The 21,657-nt window shown below is 36.4% G+C and overlaps 1 protein-coding gene across 2 annotated transcripts in view; it reads right to left on the bottom strand.

Annotated features, from left to right (window-relative positions):
• ca10a (carbonic anhydrase Xa) overlaps positions 1 to 21,055 on the bottom strand; it is a 174,229-nt gene extending 153,174 nt beyond the window's left edge. The window contains exons 1-3 of one of the 2 annotated variants that reach the window (XM_026222561.1): positions 20,718 to 21,055; positions 19,925 to 20,329; positions 5,780 to 5,854 (exon numbers count right to left, since the gene is read on the bottom strand). In XM_026222561.1, the coding sequence (XP_026078346.1) occupies positions 5,780 to 5,854; positions 19,925 to 19,985 (136 nt within the window). In that variant the 5' untranslated portion in view covers positions 19,986 to 20,329; positions 20,718 to 21,055. Of the gene's footprint in view, positions 1 to 5,779; positions 5,855 to 19,924; positions 20,488 to 20,717 lie in introns of those variants that run through there. The other variant, XM_026222560.1, reaches the window with a different exon arrangement.
• Between the last annotated feature and the right edge of the window lie 602 nt (positions 21,056 to 21,657).

Raw genomic sequence — 21,657 nt, 5'->3', positions numbered from 1 at the left:
ATGTAATACACATCATATAATAACGCTCATGAATTTATCAACATTGTCTACTACAACTGCTCTTTCAGCAAGACTAGCCTTTTGCCATTAAATGATAGAAAATTTTTAATTCAACCAATGCTCACATAGGTTCGATTAAACTTTTTCCTATCAGACTGTTGTAACACAGCATTTTCCCTTGGTGTCAACATTTACAAATCAAACACTGTCTCAGCTATAAAATCTGTGTTGATCAGGACTGACTCAGACAGATTTATATGAAGACTTGCAGAGATTCTTCAGTAATTCACAGAGAAAGATGCTTAGCACAACTTCCTCCATCTGCACCCCCCGTTTTTCTGGCAATGCACAGAATTTGTTTTGTCTGTCTTGAAAGTTGTGACAATTGCAGATTTGACACAAGCCATGCGCATGATATGTGATGCAAGAGAGGGTTCAAAAGCACTGTGAGATGCACAAAAAATATGCATGGTACTTATTGCTGCTTTAAACAATTTCACATGTCCTCTGATAAACTTCAAAGCATGTACAGCAATTAAATTAGTTTTCAGTGCAGCCCAATATATTTCTAGTGGCTACACATGCTCTATTTCAGTCCCAGCTCAACTAGGGCTCCAAAGGCCATTTTTCTCTGTCCTTAATTACTTTCCAACCAGTGGGTGTCAATCTGTAAACCGCTTGTAAGTGCTTGACATGCAGGGTGTACCTGCCTATTAGCATCCTTCATTGATTTTGTGAAGGTTAACCACAGCTTAAATGAAAGCTTTTGGTGACTTTTTTTAGTTTTTTTACTTTTAACTTGTTTATACTTAGAATAAGTGAAAAACACTTGTATGAAAGATAGATTCACTAAAAACGTAATATCAACAGTGTTGCTTCCAAACTAAATTTAATTTGTTTCAAGGATTTTTAGATTTAAGTGTAGAGGAAGCACCATCCGATTATTATTTTTGTGTTATGACAGATAACTGATAAAAGGATGATATTAAATTGCATACTATTTGCACTATTTTAACTAGTTCTAGTTCTATTATTTATAAAGAACAATAAAAAACTGAAAATAAATAAATAAATAAAAATCACCAGACTGACTGACAGACAGACTGAAAGTGCTGTACAACATAATGATCAAAGATGAAAAAAAAAATAAATACATTGATACAACATCAATTTGCAAAGGCTGCAGAAAACAAGTGAGTTTTCAAAAGAGATGTAAAAACTGATAAAGATGGAGCAGCTCTAAGGGGTGCTGGCAGGGTGTTCCACAATCTAGGGTCCATCACAGAGAAAGCTCCATCTCCTCTGCGTTTCAGCCTTGTGGAGCGAACCATAAGTAGGCTTTGATTACCAGATCTTAAATCTCGGGTAGGACTGTAAGAATGCAACAATTCTGACAGGTAACGCGGGTCGAGATTGCGCAAACATTTATAAACAAATAAAATAATTTTGAAATTTATCCTAAAATTAACAGGAAGCCAATGAAGATCTTGCAGAAAGTGAGTGGCAGGATCGTATTTGTGGCCTTTTTTTATTATTTGGCTGCTGCGTTTTGCACCAATTGTAAGCAAGCTACTTGGGAGTTTGAGATGTCACAGTACAAAGAGCTGCAATAGTCCAATCGAGAGGTAATAAACGCATGAACAGCTGTCTGAAGAGGTTTTTCAGGCAGACAATGATTTTAGAAAGTAATCAGAGATGAAAAAAACTAGAGGCAACAACCGAGGAGACGTGTTTCTCTAGAATGAGTCGAATGTATAAGAAAACACCTAGGTTCCTAACACACTTTGACTCAAAATCTGCCAGGTTATCCAAGGTTGAGTTGTTAAATTTGAATTTTTTAGATGGACCAAAGACAATGACCTCAGTCAAAAAGTTACTGGCCAGCCAATGTTTTACCTCATTAAGACATGTAAATAGGGAATTGCTAGCTGAAGGATAGTTTCTTTTAATAAGCATATAGATCTGGGTATCATCAGCATAGAAAAGGAAAGATACACCATACCTTCTCAGAATCTAACCTAAAGGAAGCATATAGAGGGAGAAAAGCAGAGGTGCTAAGATAGATCCCGGGTGAAGTCGAAGGTAAAGGTAAAGTTGCCAATTTTGACTTAAATATATCAATCTGTTGAATAAGATTTAAACCAATTGGGGACCACACCATTTAGCCCCACAAAAGTTTCTAATCTTGACAGGAGCAACTGATGGTCTATAGTGTCATAAGCAGCAGACAGGTCTAAGAGAATTAAAATCACGGACTCACCTTAATCGGAATCAATTAAGATACCGTTCAACACTCTCAGCAGAGCTGGCTTGAAACCAGACTGAAAGATTTCTGAGATGGGGTTAGTACTTAGAAAATATTGTAGTTGACACAACAATCGTTTCCAGTGCTTTAGAGATAAAAAGGACCACAGAAATTGGATGGTAGTTATTTAGAACAGACATGCCTAAGGAAGGCTTCTTGAGCAAAGGAGTAACAGAGGCCAAATTCAAACATGCAAGAACCGAAACAAGTGATAAGCATTTGTTAAATAGGGAAAGAAGAACAGGGCCAACAGACTCAATTAACAATTTAAAATACCAGAGATGAATTACATTACGAGGACGCAAAGAAGTTTTGAGGGAGTTAATTATTTCAGAAAAGTCAAGAATCTTTTCATTTCAAATTGTTCATTTGAGGGATTTGGTATACCAACCCTATAAGTAAATCATTTGCATATGCGACTAAATCTTCACTTTGGCAACTAAATGTCTAATATCAGCCAATGGCTAATAAATTCCCAGATTTTACTCGTCAGCGTTAGAGTTGCACTCTCTGACTAAGCACTTCAGAGTTTCACTCTCAGTCAAGCGATCTGTGATATTTTTCATTTCATCTCAATGGACACACAGCACACCATTGTTTTTTGTATTTGGCATACCTTAAACTGTTGTGTTAAGGTGCATGACTTGCGTCGCTTCTCTCACATGCGCAAAGTGGGCGGAACTAGTGCGCAAACGGCAATCTCACTTGGTGCTCACTTATTATTGTCCCAGTTTTGATTTCAGCAATTCAGTTTCCGCGCACAGACACAACCTGATTAATATTCATGAATCCAGCAGCCTGTTGGATTACTAGCCAATTGCGATTCAATTGCCAATGTGTCCGTAGAGTGTTGTATACAATTGACAGAAGGATTTAAGAGAGCATTTATGACAGAAAACAAAACTTTTGACTTATTTTGATTGTTTAAAATCAGACTAGAGAAAATAGCTGCCATTGCAAACTTATATGAAATTAGTAATTTAACTAATTTATATTGTGAAATATTATGGTTTAAAACAACCACTGACTATTTTATTATATTTTAACATGCATTCCTTTGAATTAGCAGCCATTGATCAAGTTTCGTGATTCTTCAGAAGTCATTCTAAAATGCTGATTTGATGCTTAGGTAGCCTTTCTCATCATTATCAGAGTGCTACTTAATTTTCTTTTTTCTTGATTCTTTCATGAACAGAAAGAAATAGCATTTATTTGAAATCTAATTATTTTATAGCATTCTTAATGCCTTTTTTGTCAATTAAATGCATCCTTGCTGAACAATAATAAATATATAATGTAAAATGGATGAAATAAGCATGCAATTAAATATTCAATATTGACCATTACTAATAAATAGAATAAACTTATAATATAGACTGATGACCAATATACTGCTGATATATTGTGCATACCTTTTATAATCTCCAATTGGTCTCCAGTAAATGCTCACAGTTTTCTGCTCACAATTTTGTTAACTGTGCCACTGATATACTAGTACTGTATATAACATAATGCCACCCACTTCTACTCTGAATTGGAGATGGATCTAAGGGTGTAAATCACAAGAATTTCTTCATTTCTCACTCTTTTACAACAAAATCAGGCTGCAGTGTGCAGTATTTAAATCTATGCTAAGAACACTGTGGAGAGCTGTAGCCCATCAGCCAGCAGCGGTCAGGGGGACCATCCATTTCACTGTGCCACAGGCACATACAGATCACACTGATGCAACATACAGTAAAGATTTTCAAAAACACGAATGGTGGGGTTCATAGATAAACAGGGACCTTAACGTGCCTGGCACAGAGCATTTAACAATCCTCAAAATACAGCTGCCCCTTTCCCACACCTCTGGTGAATAAACAGGAACCAGATTGCCAATCCAACACCCCTCTCAGCAGCTCAAGATGGTGTGCATCTTAGCCCAGCATGATTTTCCACAGGATGTGACTCTTACTCAGAGACAAAGGTTTAAAACATTTCTCCAGCTTCATCTCTATTAAAATATTTCTTTTTAAAACCCTAAAAAACTCTATAAAAAAAAAATAAAAATAAAAAAACATAAAACCATAAACATAAGGTATCATAAACTATGAGCTTCGATGTCTGGCTTGTTCTTGTTATGGTACACGGTAAAAGATGTGAACACAAAAGCTTAGAAATAGAAAGGTTAGAAAATAATGAATATCTAGCGCATGAGCATAGAGAGAATTGTGAGTGCACAAGAAACAGGTTGAGTGAAAGGAGACAAGTTTTAAGTGCACGCACTCTCCGGGGCGAGAGCAGCATGTATCCAAGCACACGCGTCTTTTTTTTTTTTAACAGAGCAAAAGAAATCTGCATGCGAGCGGAGAGATTCATGCATCTCACGCATTACAATAACGCACTCTCGCTGCTGCTTTTGAACCGCATACACACATACTGTATACGCACTGCACACAGAGTACGTGTGAACCTGTATAATGTAAAACAAATCTACTTCAACACCTGAGGCACCGCTACAATGACCAATGCCTGGCAAAAAAGAAAAAAAAAATCCCTGGACAAGGGTTTTATTTTTATTTATTTTTTTGCCACGTTTAGACATTTTGTTTGACATCTTTACTTTTACATGATTATTTTGACTTATGTCTGTTCTAGAGACGCTATAACTTTTTGATAAAGCTCTCACTGGTTTTCTTTTGGAAATATATTTAAAATGTATACTGAATGCATTTATGACTGTAAAACATGTCTCCGTGTGTCAAAATCGTGATTAAATTCGAAATCGCAAAACTGATCAAAAATATCATTATAGGTTTTTTTTTGTCCATATCACACAGCCCTAATACCATCATCACATCCCTATAACTCAAGTGAGAACATCTTCATTAGAAGCACAATTAACAATGAAGTCTGACTTTTGTCCAAGCATCAGGAATTACTTAGATTCTTGAGTTTGTAAACCTTTCACCTTAATCTGAACGTATGAAAAACAAAACCAAGGGCAGAATTTTTGAACAAAGACAGAGGAATCCTTCACGATTACCTTTTCAATCAAGAAAGCAAAATTATGGACTCATATTTTAGTCAGTAGTAACAGTTTGAAGTTAAAAACATCACATGAATTTGTTTCAAAATACTTTACTTGTTAACATACTTTTTTTTTTACTTCCACAGAATGCTTGTGATGCTTTATCAGCTGTCTGGCACCCATATACTGCAGATTGCTGAGCAAGCGATCTCAAAAAACTCATCTACATCTTGGATGGCCTGAAGGAATTTATTTTCAGTAAACTAAATTCATTTAAACTATTCCTTTAAATTAAAAAAGAGGCTAGTGTTAAAAACATCACAACACATAGTATTTAGAAGGACTAAATGATTGATAAAATATAAATTAGAACTAATGTAGAATCCATGTGTGTAACATAAGCGTAGAGAATGCCATACTTGAACGCTGATAAAAAAAAAAAGCTGTTGTAAAATGATTACCTGGAACAAAGCTCCCCTGAACAACTTCTTTGTAAGCCCACCATCCCTCATGGATTTTGGGTGGATTTGGCTGAGCTGTGAAAAAAAAAAAAAGAGGAAAATTGGGAGTGATTTAACATTCATTACAGAAAAACATTTTTATTGAATGACCATTAATTGTTTTCTGTCATTTTCCTTTCAAAAATTATTTCTGGCAAACAGCCCTGCAAGAGAAGCACAAAACAAACAAAACTGGAATTAAAACCCTTCACTTTTGCTCCTCAAACATTAGAATGGAGATTTATTCTGTGTGAACCCAGCAAGAGATTTGACTGAACCAGAGCTGTAGTTTATAATTACAGTGACCAAGTAAAGTCCCCGCTGCTAAAGGAGGTCACGGCCTGAAATTACAAAACAAGATTTTAGGATATTGCATTTACACCTAAATTTTCCCATCCGTACTGCCACTGGAAAACCTGACTATGGGGCCAGAGGTGGCGAGGCTGCCTTTTAATGGAACTGGAGGAGGGTTAATCCATCCATCAAGGACAAGAATTAATGCAGGAGAGTGGTTCAGTTTCACAAAAAGAGGAGGTGGCTGGAGAGGTGAAAATGTTTCTACCTCTTGCAGGATCTACAGTAAAAACCAAACACCATGGTGAAGCTAACAATTTCACTACTTTATCTGAATATAATGCTGTTGAAACCCTATAACTGAGGTTGACTACAATGCTAAAAACTGCTTGGATCACTTCTGGATGTACGCAGACTTTTCAGATTGTATTAATGCTTCCAAGTGGTGTTTTTGAATTGTTTCTCAAATTTGTCTTCCAAAACAGCTGGTGGTATTGTATTTACAGTGATTACTACTGGAGTGGATCCAGCATTATACAAGTAAAAATCTGAAATTTTTATTAATGAATAAACTAATTCCCGTAAAAGTATGTTTAAGATGCACTGCAGACATTAAAGGGATAGTTCACTCAAAAATTTAAATTCTATTATAATTTACATTACCTCAAGCCGTTCCTAACCTGTATGACTTACTGTACTTTCTTTCGCTATATACAAAAGAAATTTGAAAAATATGGGTAAACAAAAATGTTCTGGTCCCCACTGACTTTCTTATTATTATCTTATTTAAAAATTTAATGTTTATTTGATGAAATGTGTTTAAGTGGTTTTCTTGTTTTATTATTATTATTATTATTATTATTAGTCAAATACACTGACTATAACCTAGGGCAGGCATAGGCAACTCCGGTCCTGGAGGGCAACTATCCTGCAGAGTTTAGCTTCAGCCCTCATAAAAATTAAGTTTGGAGCTAAACTCTGCAGGACAGTGGCCCTCCAGGACCGGAGTTGCCTATCCCTGACCTAGGATTTTGAGTATAGTTAAAGGATTCAGGTTTTGCCCCCTTTAAACAGTACATATAAAAAGTATGGTTTGGACGGTTTGAACATGCCAAAGCCTACAAAACTGAAATCTACAAAACTTTATTTCTTTTTTACCAATTGATGAACGTCACAGATCTCTCTTCCTCTCCTTGTCTCAGGATTCCTGTCAGGAACTATCTTCAAGCAGAAGTTAGTATGGAGTGTGAGGCAATAACAATTCATCAGCCATGTTCTCCTGAGGGACATTGGCGTAATAATACAGGAGAGCTTTAGTGGAAGCTCCAGGACAAGCATCAGACACTGCATCAAACAATCTCTTTCCCTCTCAGTGGGGAAAACAAAGCTCCCATCCCTGCAGCTCAAAGCTGCCGTCATTAGCAGGACAGAGACAGGATAGGAAAACATAACGCCAATTGATCATTTCTGAAAGCATAAGACTCAAGCACTCCAGACTTCATGCAACAAAAGAGTTCCATAGAAGATCCAAGTGTAGTGTTTTTGTTCCTATTGTGATTAAAACAAGAGTTTTAAATGGCTTTTATGTAAGAGTATACGGCTGTAAGCTTACAGGGACCAAAGAACAATTGTGATTTAGTGTAATTCATTGCACTCAGATCTTGTGCGTGTCCCAGTTGTATGTGCAAGGCTGCATGAAAATGAGACATCACATATTTCATTATGACAGCAGTTTGAGAAAAGCAGCTAAGTTCTCTTCCATTTCCCACACAGCTTGGCGATGCCCCAATAACATATTTACAGGCTTTAGCAGAAAGAAATCTTAAAATCTATAAAGCAAAAACGAAGTCAGAGGTCATACAGAATAGACATCTAAAGCTGTTAATTTCACAACATTCTGTCCGAGAGACTTCATGTAAGTGGTGGTGTGGAGGAGGTCCATAGTCAGGATGTTTGTGGTGACATCTGCATCGCTTTGCTTCCTGTCAAAACTAATTAAAGGGAGGGGCAACAGTTACTAGCTAGACAATGGCCCACGTTAGATGGGAGACAATACATAATCGCCTGTTTAAGTCTGAACTGCCTCTAAGGGACGGTATCAACGGTATCCAGCAGGGTTTGCACTTTATGCTTTAATAATGGCATTCAAATGATTGGCTTAATAATAATACTCAAATTTCTGAATGCTGCTGGCGTTTCCTTTTCAGCGTTTTATAAATGGGGCCGCTTCCCAGCCGCTGACTTGCTCATGCATTATTCAAAGTTGGGTAATCAAATGAATAGATGAGGGCAGTTGCAGCACAGAGGTAACAAACCTATTGAACGTCTGCAGAGTTGGTGTCAATACATCAAAAAGTAATTAACACAAATATTCTGATCCCTGTTCCCAATGGAGCGACCCCCCTGCTTGGTAAAGGATTTTTAAAGAGGCACTTCACAACAGCTAAACATAAAAGGCAAAGAGGCAAACTTGTCTACATTTGTCACTACTAGAGATTAGAGACGGGCATGAGTAGATAGGCGACTACTCTCTCTGTACCAACTACTGTAGTTCACTATCACCATTTAAACATATGGATTTTTCTTTACACACATTGTGTGCATCAATGAAATGTACTTTTCCATTGAATCTCTCACTCTAATCTCACAGTGCTTTCAGCTGCATCCAAAGCTACGTCCACATTAATCAGAATACATTTGAAAACACTTTTTGTTTTTTTCATTTTGGCCTACGTTTGTAGATGGTGTTTTTGTAGGCACTATCCCAAGGGGATACATTTAAAAACAAAATGTATTCGAATACAATGACACATTTAGTAATGTGATTATATATATCTATTGTAGAAGCATTGTTTTGTCTGCTATTCCCTTTAATAATATTGCTAAAGATAAATGTTTCTTTTTACAGTCTTTATATCATATCCTGCAGAGATGACAGAATATTGATCAAATGACAGTTGCTTTTAAGGCCATACACTGAGTGTCTATTTTTAGTGTGACCTGGATGCACCAGCGAGTAGTGGAATATTTTGCTAATAAAATGATGTGTCAGAAGAACAGAGTGACAATTTTAGTCTGTCTGGCCTCTCGGTATCATCTCAGTGAGCATATATGACATTTTAAGCTTGCACAGCAAGGTGATTTAGGTGTTTTCAAACAAGTCAGTGGGGACGAGTAGATGGACGAGAAGATGAATACAGTTTTTAAATATGAATGTAGTGCAAGTGTAGCAATATTTTAATTCTTGATATTTTTGGTTTCTTCAGAAGTCCAGGAGAATATGTTACTAGCGCTGAATATGACAAGTATTGAGTAAATTATTATTAATTTTTTGTGTGTTAGAGTACAGACCAACAGAACTGCTCAAAATGCCCATCCATGGTATAAAGACTGAATGAGAAGCAACATAATTCGACCAAATGGTCATAGCATTTATTTGATGTTGGAGAAGTTCTGCTTATGTTGAGATACGGGTAATGCTCATTATTATTAACATCTATTTGGCATGAGGGACTCTTTAAATTGGATATTAGAGACCACAGAAACTATAAAATTCTCACAGCTGCAGAGAGAACTGGACCTGTGAGAACACATGCAATTGTGCCCCTGATACACATGAAAACAAGGCACTACCATTTGAGCACAAGGATTGCATTTTTCTGCCACATTTTGTTTCCCTTAGTTACATCACATTTAGAAACAGGACAAGCTGACAGGGATCAAAATTTTAAAACACAGATTAATAAGGACATCATAAGGATGCCCCCAAGTTTAATTTACAGTTGTGTTGTTTCCACAAGTTTACCCTTCTGTTTAATGTTTCTGTAAAATGAGTATAAAATGGACATCTGAACTATATTTAAGATGGCTGTTCACTGTTCAACTGATCTGTTCATCTTTACTCTTTAGTGTGTTTTTATTTGAACTATTTCAAGCATTAAAGCTACACTGTGCAATGTTTTTTTGTTTGAAAATTTTCACAAATCCATCTTCCAAACTGTGTTTTTGGCTAGCCTCATACCACTACGGTAAGCCTATAATAATGATTTAATACAGTTTTTGCAGGGAAAATGTACTAGCAGCACATTTCCATGCATGCTTATGTCATATCCATAAATAAGAAAAGGAAGTCAGGCCTTTCAGAAATATGTTAAAGTTGTATAGCATCAAATTTGCTGTGCATTAAAAAAGGTTTATAATAACCCCTAAACCAGTAACAACTTTGGTCTGTTTGCCTAAACCTAGTCACGTTATAATATTTTCCACCATTTAACCTGATCAAATATCAATAGCAATCATTATGTCCAAGTCCAAGTTGATGATTTTAATTTGGTGGGGGGGGGGGGGGGGCTATTAATTTAAGGCTATACACCTTTAGACTCTCACCTTTACTACAGTCCAAATATTGTTCTAAAATATTTCCTCAATGGAAGTGGAGAATAATCGAAGAGAATTGGTAATCTGCAACTGCACACATTTATATCCCTGCTCCATCTAAAGAGCATTTCAAACCCAAATGATAAACTACCTAGACATGGCACTTCCAGAGAAATTAGGTGATGTTGTAAATAAACACTTCAGAAACTAATTGTCAGAGTATTAGTATTCATCATGGACCTGAGGCATTCCCGGGACTCATCCATGCAGGGTGAAAAGAGAAAGAGTCGCAAATGCCGCCCATAAATGAAACTTGACCTTGCCGACAGCTGTGCTTACTGACTTATGAGATAATTGTTTTTCGGCCCGTTTGTGGCGTCACATTATGGATCCAGCTGCACCAGTGTAATGTTGCAGGGCTCATCCCCGGTGGACTCTTTCAATCAAGACCAAGCATCCTGAACCGTTTATCAATATAAAAAGGCCAGCCGATATGCTGTATGTGTAATCACCTTTGATATGTTTCATCATTCCTCTGTGCCGCTGAACGGACCTCTGAACTGGCTTCTTCAAAGCCTGGCATAATCGTTTTAGAGGTAATATAAAGACTTTTCAGCAGCAATTATATTCTTTACATCAGAATTAGGGCTGCAACTAAACATTATGTAAATTATTCTATGAAGAAATCTATCAGTTATTTTTTGATTATTCAATTAATCGTTTAGTTCAATTAAATAAAGTAATAAATAATAACCATATCTCCTCCCATTAATCTTTCAGCGTTTTTTCATACAAATAAACAAAAAATTTGCATATAATTTCTTAGAAAAAGGTTTTTAGTTTTGTTAGTGCTGCAGATATTGGTGGCTGCTTCAATACAAAGCTGTATTAACGAACAGTTAAAGTCGCAACCGTATTATAACTCTTGTAACCATAGCAACATTATTAAATATTGTGATGCCCATTACATTGGGAAGTTTTATCGCAAATGACAGCTGGTTACTAAATGAACCTAATCAAGGTGTGAGTTCATCCATCTTCGAATGAACACAACTAATTTCTTCTCCTCCATGAGCAAACGACAACCTAATGATTAACATGGAACTTATAAACACAGGACGTAATTAACACAATTACACAATTCAGTGCGGCTCCCACATTATATGATATGGCAGTTGACTAGCGCTGTCCAGTGTGGCTCTGTTCAAACAGCACAGATTGGCAAAGAATGAGGTCCTGAAAAATGCACAGGTGTCAGTTTGGTTATAGAATGCAGTTGTCATGCTAAAAAAATAAATAAATTAGAATACAAATAATGTATGAACATAACTGTATTAAGCGACATTGCCATACTATCCATTAGCATTTGTTCTAGGGATTCTTGTTTTGTGTGAAAAGGGTTTGGGAATGAACGTAAACTTTACAACACATTCTATGAAATTTGGTGTAATGTACACGATGTCATGTTTCAGACTTCTCCTGATCCAAAGTTGATTTAGAAGTTTAACAGGTTTTCAGGGTTTCAGTGTATTTTTAAATACGAGGGAGTAATGGGAGTAATTATATAGAGTACGATTTCAGAAACATTACAAGCATGGTCATTTTAACATTACTCCAACTTGATCTAATTATTAGGGCTGTCACTTTAACATGATAAGTTAATTAATTAGTTATGGATAAATAACATGATTCAAATATTTGAATGGCCCCAGACCTGTAGATCATGATTAATTTCATACAGCTCGACAAACATGATGCAGGGCAACAACTCACTGTATGTTATGTAGTCAATACATTTATTTACGTGTCCCTAAAATTTAAATTAAATTATTTCTTTCTATAATATGACAAGCGATATCACACAAGCAGCAAGAGCAATATAACACTACTGCTGTTTTTGTCCCGAATAATACGAGTCAAGGCTATAGAATACCCAAGACGTGTCACTCAAAAGTTTTGAATGGGGAAAAAAAATGCAATGCTCGAAATGGCCACTCTATCGAAGGAAGTCCCAGCTTATGAATAAAAGAGCCAATCGATATATTCATTGCATCACTGCAGCTGCTGTTAGATTTCCTGTTTGCCATAGAAACGTTCAGCGTTCTTAGATGCACATTGGCTGGACTAGCTTGAAAAATACGTTTTTTAATAGTATTTGAGCAAAAGAAACAACATTTATGAGACTGTTGTTGTCAGATTTCATTGGTGATTTCAAATATGAAATTTAATCGTGAGCTTAGCGAACATCGGAAAAAAAAGCCATCAGCCGTTTGAATGAATCGAATGATTGAATTAATCAATTGCTTAGGCTGATGATACACAGGGCAACATTGGCCAAAGTTTCCAGATAACATTGCTCAAAGAGATGCCCTGTGTATCATTAGCCTTACTCAAAATCATTTACTGCCACTGGCTGGCAGTTTTAGTTTCTTATTGCGAGTATCATTTAATTGCCATTATAATAATAATAAACATGTTTCCTTATTAATAAAAAAGAAAAGAAAGAAAATAATAATGGCCACTGTATCCTAAACTTTTGTGTGTAATAATTTTTATGTTGAATTAAAACAAAACATTTATTTCCCAAGCAAATGTTTTATGTCTGCTTGATACTTGTAACTAATTAGATTAAAACCGACTGATTGCCCAACTAATTATCAATATATTTCACCATATTTTTGTCTAATTAGATCTTTCTACATGAGAAAAAAAAAACATTAAATACATTAATTTGAATATTCTATATACAATTGAGTATATATATTATTATATTATTTTGCAATATATAATTATATATATTTTCAAATATATAATAATTATTATTTTGCTAAATTATAATATTATTTTCCGAATTGCAGAGCTGGTGCAATAATATCCACATCACTATTATCAGATGCTTTCTTAACAGCTGTTTTCTAATTTTTGTTTTAGGTTTATTTTGTTACCGATATTTACATATTCATTTAGACACTGTTCCCAGAAGCATGGGTTTCTGGGTAGCATTAGGTTAGTAGCTAACAGTATACTACTGCAAAGGTATTTTAAACTTCTTTTTACCCCAAACAAAACAACCGGGAAAAAATTGCAATGAGTATATTGGGGCCTTAATGGTCTGTATCCTGTGATTTAACAAAAGATTTAATACTGGAGGGGGATGTTATCTCTAGATGGCCTTACTATGACCCAAGCAGCAGCACTAAAAAAGTTATTCTACTATAAATAAATTATATGACAGATGGCATGGTATGAAACACACCCACTGCCTTGACCAGTAGAACAACATGGAGAACTTGGCACTTCCCCCGAGAAATGCATTGAGGCAATATGTGAGAATGCAAGTTTTACTAGCAAATATAAACTTTATCAGTATTACAGGAGTATTTGCAGCTATTTTCCTCAGAGACCCACACACTTTTACCAGCAAGAACACAATCTGCATCTGTATTTTGCATTCAGGTTCACTTAGGACAATTCATTTGGCAATTTCCATAATATCTTAACGTTTTGAACTGTGACATTAAGCCCCTCATCCCAGAAGGGAAACTGATAAACAACCAAATCACGTAAGGAGGATGCTGACAGTCTTGCAACGCTTAGTCTCTTTTCTCTCTCGGTCCACATGCACAGATGCAAACTCACTCACAGACACATCTGCATGGGATTATCAGATTAGTAGTCTGAGACTGTTGCCCAGTGTGGGCGTGCCGGATCACCCAGCCACAGCTAAAGCCTCTGTACTATAGATATCACCGCTTAACATTCCAGACTTTAGCCGTGGCATTGCCCAAACATTAAAAACCGCTTCTCGGCATCACACATGTGGAGCAGCAAGGCTTCTCTTGCAAAGAGAGCCAAGATTGCTGTTAGGCTGTGGCGAGCGTCGGCTGTTGAGCTAAGAGTGGCCAGGTGCACACTGTGGATGATGAGCCACAGGGCACCTGAGAGCCAGAGAAAACATGTCATAGTGTCTCGCTGCTGTGGGTTTGTGACAAGATTCATGGCTGGGTTTTTACAAATGGCTATGCCCGCTCCATGTGACAGTCAAATAGTCTTAGCTACACCCACCCATCAGGGAAGACCTGGCTAAACACAGCTGCTCCTAAACCAGCCTTTCAGTTTTTAAAATATGGCTTGTGTCTAGTTTGAATTTTTCTAGCTAATGAATCAAATGCTGAATTAAATGGCATGCTTTCTTTAGGCTTATTAAATATTTACACTAAAAATGTCAGGATTCAGGAAAGGTGGGAGTAATTTTGCAGAGAGCATAAAAAAGAAGAAAAAAAAAACATTACAAGCATGGCTACATTAATTAGAAACATAACTCCAATTTTATCTTAGTATCTGTATTTTTAGCACATTTTCTCTAATTGAATCTATACAATTAAGTTACATTTTCTGCAAGGCACAAAAACATTCAATTAATTAATTTGAATATTCTATTTAAAATCATTCACATATAATATATTGTGCTCACAACTGCTTAAGGAGTTAAAATCTCACAACCATACAAATTAGGACTTGATAAATTACAACATTTAGCCACTATGGATGAAAGTGCATTCAACTTTTTTACATCTTAATAATGCCACCGTAAATGCCTCACTCTCAATAAATAGAGGTGCTCTTTAAAAGAACAGTATTCGGTTCAGTTTAATCAAGTTCTTCAGGAAAAATAACAATTATGTCATTTTCAAAAGGTTTGAATGTATTTGAATGATTACTAAGAACTAAGGTGGACAACATTTATGTATGCTTCTATCAGTGAATTGAGCAGAAAAACAACTTAAATAGAGATTTACAGATGCTTGTGGACTTTAACACCCATTCTTCCAATTAACGGGATGAATGCATTGCAGACTGTTTTGTTTTCATGATAAGCAAAGGCACAGTGCACCAAAGCAGGACCGTAACCTCTGGTTTGTTGAAATTGAGATTCCACTTCAAGGGAACTTGTCACTACATACCCTAGGGCAATGTTTTGCAAACACTGTTCCACGGCACACTAGTGTGCTGTGACAAGTTGTCAGGTGTGACGTGGAAAATTAGCAATATAATTATTTCGTCATTATAAAAGCTTGGATATTAGCTCGTTGGTAATTTTAATGTCCATTAGTGGGTTTTACAAATATCTAACCCATGAAAAGCATTCAAAAGAGCTTGTGACTAAACCTTGTAACACAACTGTCAGCAAACCTCATAACTCCCAAATGTATTGATCAATAAAAGACTAAGTGCCCATTTAGCTATAATAAACTTTATAACCTGTGGGTTCATGAAAAAAAATGCGATGCCCTCACTGCCTCAGACACAGCTTTTCTAATGATTGACAAAACACATTGGCATCATTTGCTGGTCAAAAACCATCTGTTCATTTATAAGCCACAATACCAACTCTGACGACGCAATTTAATTCGTTTTTTTTTTTTTTTTTTTTATGGTTTTGTTTTTACATTTCCTAAAAGTTGTAGTGGTTATCGCCGATATCCAAATTTGTTGTTTTATCATCACCAAAATCATGAAGCTACCTATGACCTTGTGTTCCTATACCTGAATGCCATCAGCGTGACCAGTGATTAAAGTGTGAAAACACCCCAAACCATTGACCTCCACAACTCATAACGACAGTAGCGAGCACATGGAAGTATAAGAGGATATCTGTAATGTATGTCATCAGCTTCTTTTGTCTTCAAGAGCCGTTTGTTTCCGTACATGTAAGGAACACTCTGCAAAACGTTTCAGTTAGTTTGTCTCCATTTGAGGACTTGACAATATGATTGATAGATTCTGTGCAAGCGCGAGGAGCATGCTCGTTCAATTCTCGAGGAGATCGAATGCACTCATTGTGCTTACTAATTATGATTTAGAGTGAATGTGTATTTGACACACATCTTATGCAAAGATAGTATACTTATTATCTTCCCTACTCATTAACTTCCCTGGACTTTAACTAAAGGTTGTCAGAGGTTAATGAAGAGCTAAATTAAAGAGTCCAAATGACTAAATTAACATAATACTAATACAGTGAGGTTTAAAATATGTTTTATTAAATAATTATAAAGGCAGCATATCAATTTCTTTGAAAAGTTAAATTGTACACTTATTTTATATTATTTCACCTGAATCTGATGATCATGTTCTCAAGTATGATTGAAGAGCATCAGTGGCTTCAGTAGAAGCAAGATCATTTGACGTCTGCACAAAGAGTCGCATGATCAATGACACAAACTTTGATTATTGACACAGAAATAGCTCTCAATCTTTTTTTCTTTTTTTTTTTACTTTTGGAACTCACTGTCAGGGAGTATTTTCATTCAACGTATCAAAATAAAGAGCCAGAAAGTGCACAAATAAGTCAATCCCAATAAGAATCTCATAATTTATCAAACTGCAAGTGATTTTACATCAACTCCTAATGCAGACCCTTTAAAAATGCAGTATTGGTGCACACTGACACAAGTAAATGCTCCTCTATTTTACTTATTGATAAGCCCCTTCCATCGAAAGTAGATGAGCCAATGGTTGAGTATCAGTTGCACAGGGACCGGAACTCAGACATCTTTAGGTTTCAGCACCATAGAGAAACAATGGAAGACCTGAAACTCTCGTGGGTTTGATGGCGTTTATGCTAAAATTAAGTGCCTGGGGTACTGGTAACACTGATTCCAGGTATCCTGAGAGAATGGTGCCACTTCTGTGGCAGACTAGTACATGATTGTTCATTAATGGTATGCAGCAGGTTCATATGGTGTATTAATCCAATGATGTGGGAGCATTAATCTGGTTCACGTAGGATCCAATCCCAATTCCAATGAAGGTTGTCACACTCTCATTAAGTTACAATTAAAGTTAGTGAGTCCATGATAACGTACAAACTTAAATAGCTAACTGTTCTCACGTCATGTACAGTGTAGGTCAAAAACACATAAATAAAGGTCTACATTTCAGTGCCTTTCCATATTAAACTGGTTAAATATAAATTAATTTAATCTTACCCTGTGGTACAGTACATGAACAGTGTTAATCCTGGATGTCGTCATCTGTGTGACGAGTGTAACATGAGGCTTCTTCCTCTTGCGTTGTGATTTGTAAACCCTCGCTTCCAAATTAATCTTGTTACTCACCATATTTATTTTAAAATCTTTCATACATCCTTTCATGGCATATTTAAGTCCCACTTGAATGCTCCTCGACGAGAGGTCGTCCTTCTGTGTCCAAAGTTTATCAAAAACATCTTGAGACAAGGTTTTTACAATGACAACTGTCATTGTAAGACGGTTAGCAACTAATAGAGGTGGGGCTTCCCAAAAATTTTAACTGCCATTACCAAACAAATGTTTATGCTCTGCAAATGTCAGCTAAAATCTATGATGTTACGGTAAAAATGACTGGAAACCAAAATGCCAAGGAAGATTTAACTTGTTATTGTCCAATTATGGCTGCAGTGGGGACAAAATAGAATCTTTGTGAACAAGGAGTACCAGCAAACAAAAAAATCACTGAGAGCTTCCCTGTTATATACACCAAAGACAAAGATAAATTTGACCTTCAAAACAAACTAAAAAAAAAAACTTGATTAAACAGCAAAAAGGAGTGTTTTCCATCTGTCATAAAACAATGCAATTGCTGACAAAAAAACACGTCATCAAGAAAACTGCTGGGGAAAAAAGTTGGAAGCACATTAGAGGCCTTTGCTATTTGTGATGGCAGTGGAAAATTGGAAATGTGCTTGACAATAAACAACATGCACCTTAGCTACACCAGGAAATATCCGAAAGGCGATGTAAAAAAAAAAATTTGCAAAAAGCAAAATGTATTAAAATGCACATACATTTTTATTTATCTTATTCATTTTGCACATTATTCTGAAGTTAAAAAGGCTGCCATCATAATCATTCATCTTTTTTATTTATTTTTATAACTAACAAAAAAAAAAAAAGAGATCCTTTTCAATTGACGTCACTTGGACTGCATGTGTGCTACTGGGTAATGTTAACCAAATACCAAAAAGCAAACTGACATTCATTCTGGCTCTGCTTTGATATGTAATGTCCACTTTTCACAATCCAATCTATTGCAAATGGATAACATTTAAGTCCTGCTTTCCAGAATTACACATTCTAGAAGTAACATGAGCTGTGAACAACAATACTCATTAACTAGAAGTGGAAGAGGAGACAAAAATGGCAGTAATCTTATCAGACTTACTGTAAGGGCCCTACTAAACTATAATCATCATGCTCATTACAACTGATGTTGATGTTAGTAAAATAAACAATAATACACACACACACACACACCATAAACAGATGACTAGTAGTTTTCATGTCTGTGAAAACAAACCACTCACACATACTAACTAGTGCTCACCTGGAATGTCACTTTAGAAAAGGTGTTTAGTAAACATAAATCCATAATATTCCAAAGCACCATAACAGTCTGACTTAACTGCCATATTAGTAACCTCATGTGATGGTGAGCATTTACATGAAGCTACTAAAAAGGTAAGCTCTTAGATGCCATAAAAACTGGTCAAGGACGTTTACGTTTCCTGTCCCACGCATCATGTCATGAGAAAGACGGATGTGTTGCGCACTGGGTTGCCATCAATGTCCAGTTCTCGCGTGGGCGACGCTGCTGGACGCGTTCCATAAATCTCTCACGAGGAGGTTTCAAGTTAAACCAGAAACGGGCTTGATTTGTTTAGTCATAATAATGTTGGCGATCCTTATTTGGACGGTTTTTGGCAGTCATTCAGACTTCTGCCCACTTAAGTTTTTTCCGTGGCTTTTCTGTTTTGTTTTTTTAACACTATAATGTCAGAGAAAACAGCCTATTTTCGACATTACACGATCATTCGGCTCCCCAATAGACGGACTAAAGTGATAGTAACTGGTAATGGTGACAATCAGGGATTCGTGCCGAAATTCGGGGTTCCAATCCATTGCTTTTATATTTGGTCTGTACAGTGATTACCACCTCCAAAATCACTATTTTACATTTATATATCTAAAAAAAAAACGTATACCCCCCCGACTAATTTAATGCCATTTAATTTAAATTTAACTAACGTTTAACTTACTGTATGCCCAGCCCATTTATAACACAAGATATACCAGGACTGAGTTTGCTCGATGGCAATCGGATGGTCAAAAAAAAAAAAAAAAAAAAAAATCCTTTATTAAGCTGAATACATTATTATTAAAGAAATTACCATAAAAATACGTGGATCGTGGTAGGCACCAAAAATAAGTGATTTTATACTATCAAAAACTGGATTTCTACAGAACTCCGAGCCTTCTGAAATATTTTTTATTTAATTAGGCTATATTATTTTAAATTACAGGGTCAAACTACGTAAATTGTCTTTAACACAACTTAAGCTATTATAAAAAGAATATAAAGCACTTATTGTCAAAAGAATCAATATAGTCTTACCTGAAGTGCAAACGATGAGATTGGCTTGAAGGATAATAAATATTTCCCAGATTATATCCATGTTTTGTCTTCATTCCAAGTCCATTGCGATCAGAAAACGGGGATCAGTTGTAGATGAGTCCACCCAGTCTCTTTCCCACTGGACACCTTCCACAAGATCCTCTCCAAATCACACACATAGCACATTTATCTCGAGCACAAAACGCCACATTTCAAACAGGCTGAAATCCAAACAAGACTATGTTCCGAATCAAAAGGGGGTCTGAACTGATATCCTCAGTGCCAATACTTTAAGAAATGTTTCGTTGCGTCCCACAAGCCTCCATAAAACGACTTAAGCGCCCTTTCCCGTTCCAGAACAGCTTCTGTTATGTCACGAAGATGCTGGACTCCGTGGATCTGACCCTGTGAAAGGAGAGAGTACAGCTGTGATTTGACGTGTCCTCGTAGTGAGCAAGGTCGGAGCTCTGCGCGAGAGTAACAGTTTTAACTCAGCCAGGTTTAACGTGCAAGTCACGGGACCGCGCACTTGCTGTAGGGGGGCGTGCTTCCCTCGTTCACGACACTTAACAGAACACACAAGCACGGATTAATTCCCCCCTCTGCTTTCATGAAGTGTCATTAATTAAATGAAAGTTGTAAATACTTAACCTGTGGTGTTTTTTGACCGCTCCTGTCACAGTACAAAGTGTCTTACAAACAAGTTTAACGGTGAGTAATGAAAAACCGCAGCAGAAACGTCAGTGAGCACACCAAAATAATACTGGAGGTAGTGTAAGATATATGCGCTTACCTGTTACTTTTGATTTTACGACAGTTAAAAACCTAAAAGAAAAAAAGAAGAAGAAAAGAACAAAAACAAACAAACAAACCCCAACCCAGGGATTTATGAAAGAAATAGCTATTCAGATTTCCTGTTCCACGAGGTAAAAGACTGTACACCAGCCTCCAATGCGCTGCGGGTACGCGGAACACTAAAACAGAGTGCGCGCTCCCGCAATTAATTGCGTGATCACGTTACCTAGGCACAGGTGGATGGAGCGCTGGCGCACAGCTGAGAGAGAGAGAGAGAGAGAGAAGGAGATGGGCGGAGACAGAAGAGATACACGGGTTGCCAAGAAACAAGCGTTTTTTTTTTTTTTTTTTTTTTTTTTTTCCTAAATTGGTTGCGTGCATTTCTCAACGAGTAGTAGGCTAGCTCTGTCTGTGGTAAAGGAGTTCTTTCTTAAAAGCTAATAAGGAATATTTTAATGAGCAAAATAGTTTTACAGTACAATTGGGGGAATATAGCTTCGGGAGCAGACAAGGCCAAAAAAAAAGAAGAAAAAAATATTATTATATATATAGCTACCTCTAACTGCCCTAATTACAAAAAGAAAAGAAAATTACTTCCATACCTCCCTATCCAAAAATAATCAATAAAGGGTCAAACAAAAATGGCTTTGGTCTCCCTACCTCCCCAAAATATTATGTACAATTGTTTTCAGTTATCAGAGCTTACAGGTCTAAACATGGGCAATCCACAATCAAAGTAAATGTGCGGTAGTTGGTATTATAATTAAGTTGGCTATAAGGAAACAAACAAACAAACAAACAATCTCTCACAGGCAAACACTCAGTTGAACACACAAATATACACAGTCAAACTAACTGTAGCAAAGTCAAGCATGGCACATACAGCAAGCAAGCAAGATGCTGCTGCATGAAGTGATGAAATAGCTATAGGTGATCCT

The sequence above is a fragment of the Carassius auratus genome, chromosome 37 (assembly GCF_003368295.1).
Source record: "Carassius auratus strain Wakin chromosome 37, ASM336829v1, whole genome shotgun sequence".
NCBI lineage: Eukaryota > Metazoa > Chordata > Actinopteri > Cypriniformes > Cyprinidae > Carassius > Carassius auratus.
Note: the sequence above shows the minus strand (reverse complement) of the source record. Positions and strands in the feature narration are given on the sequence as shown.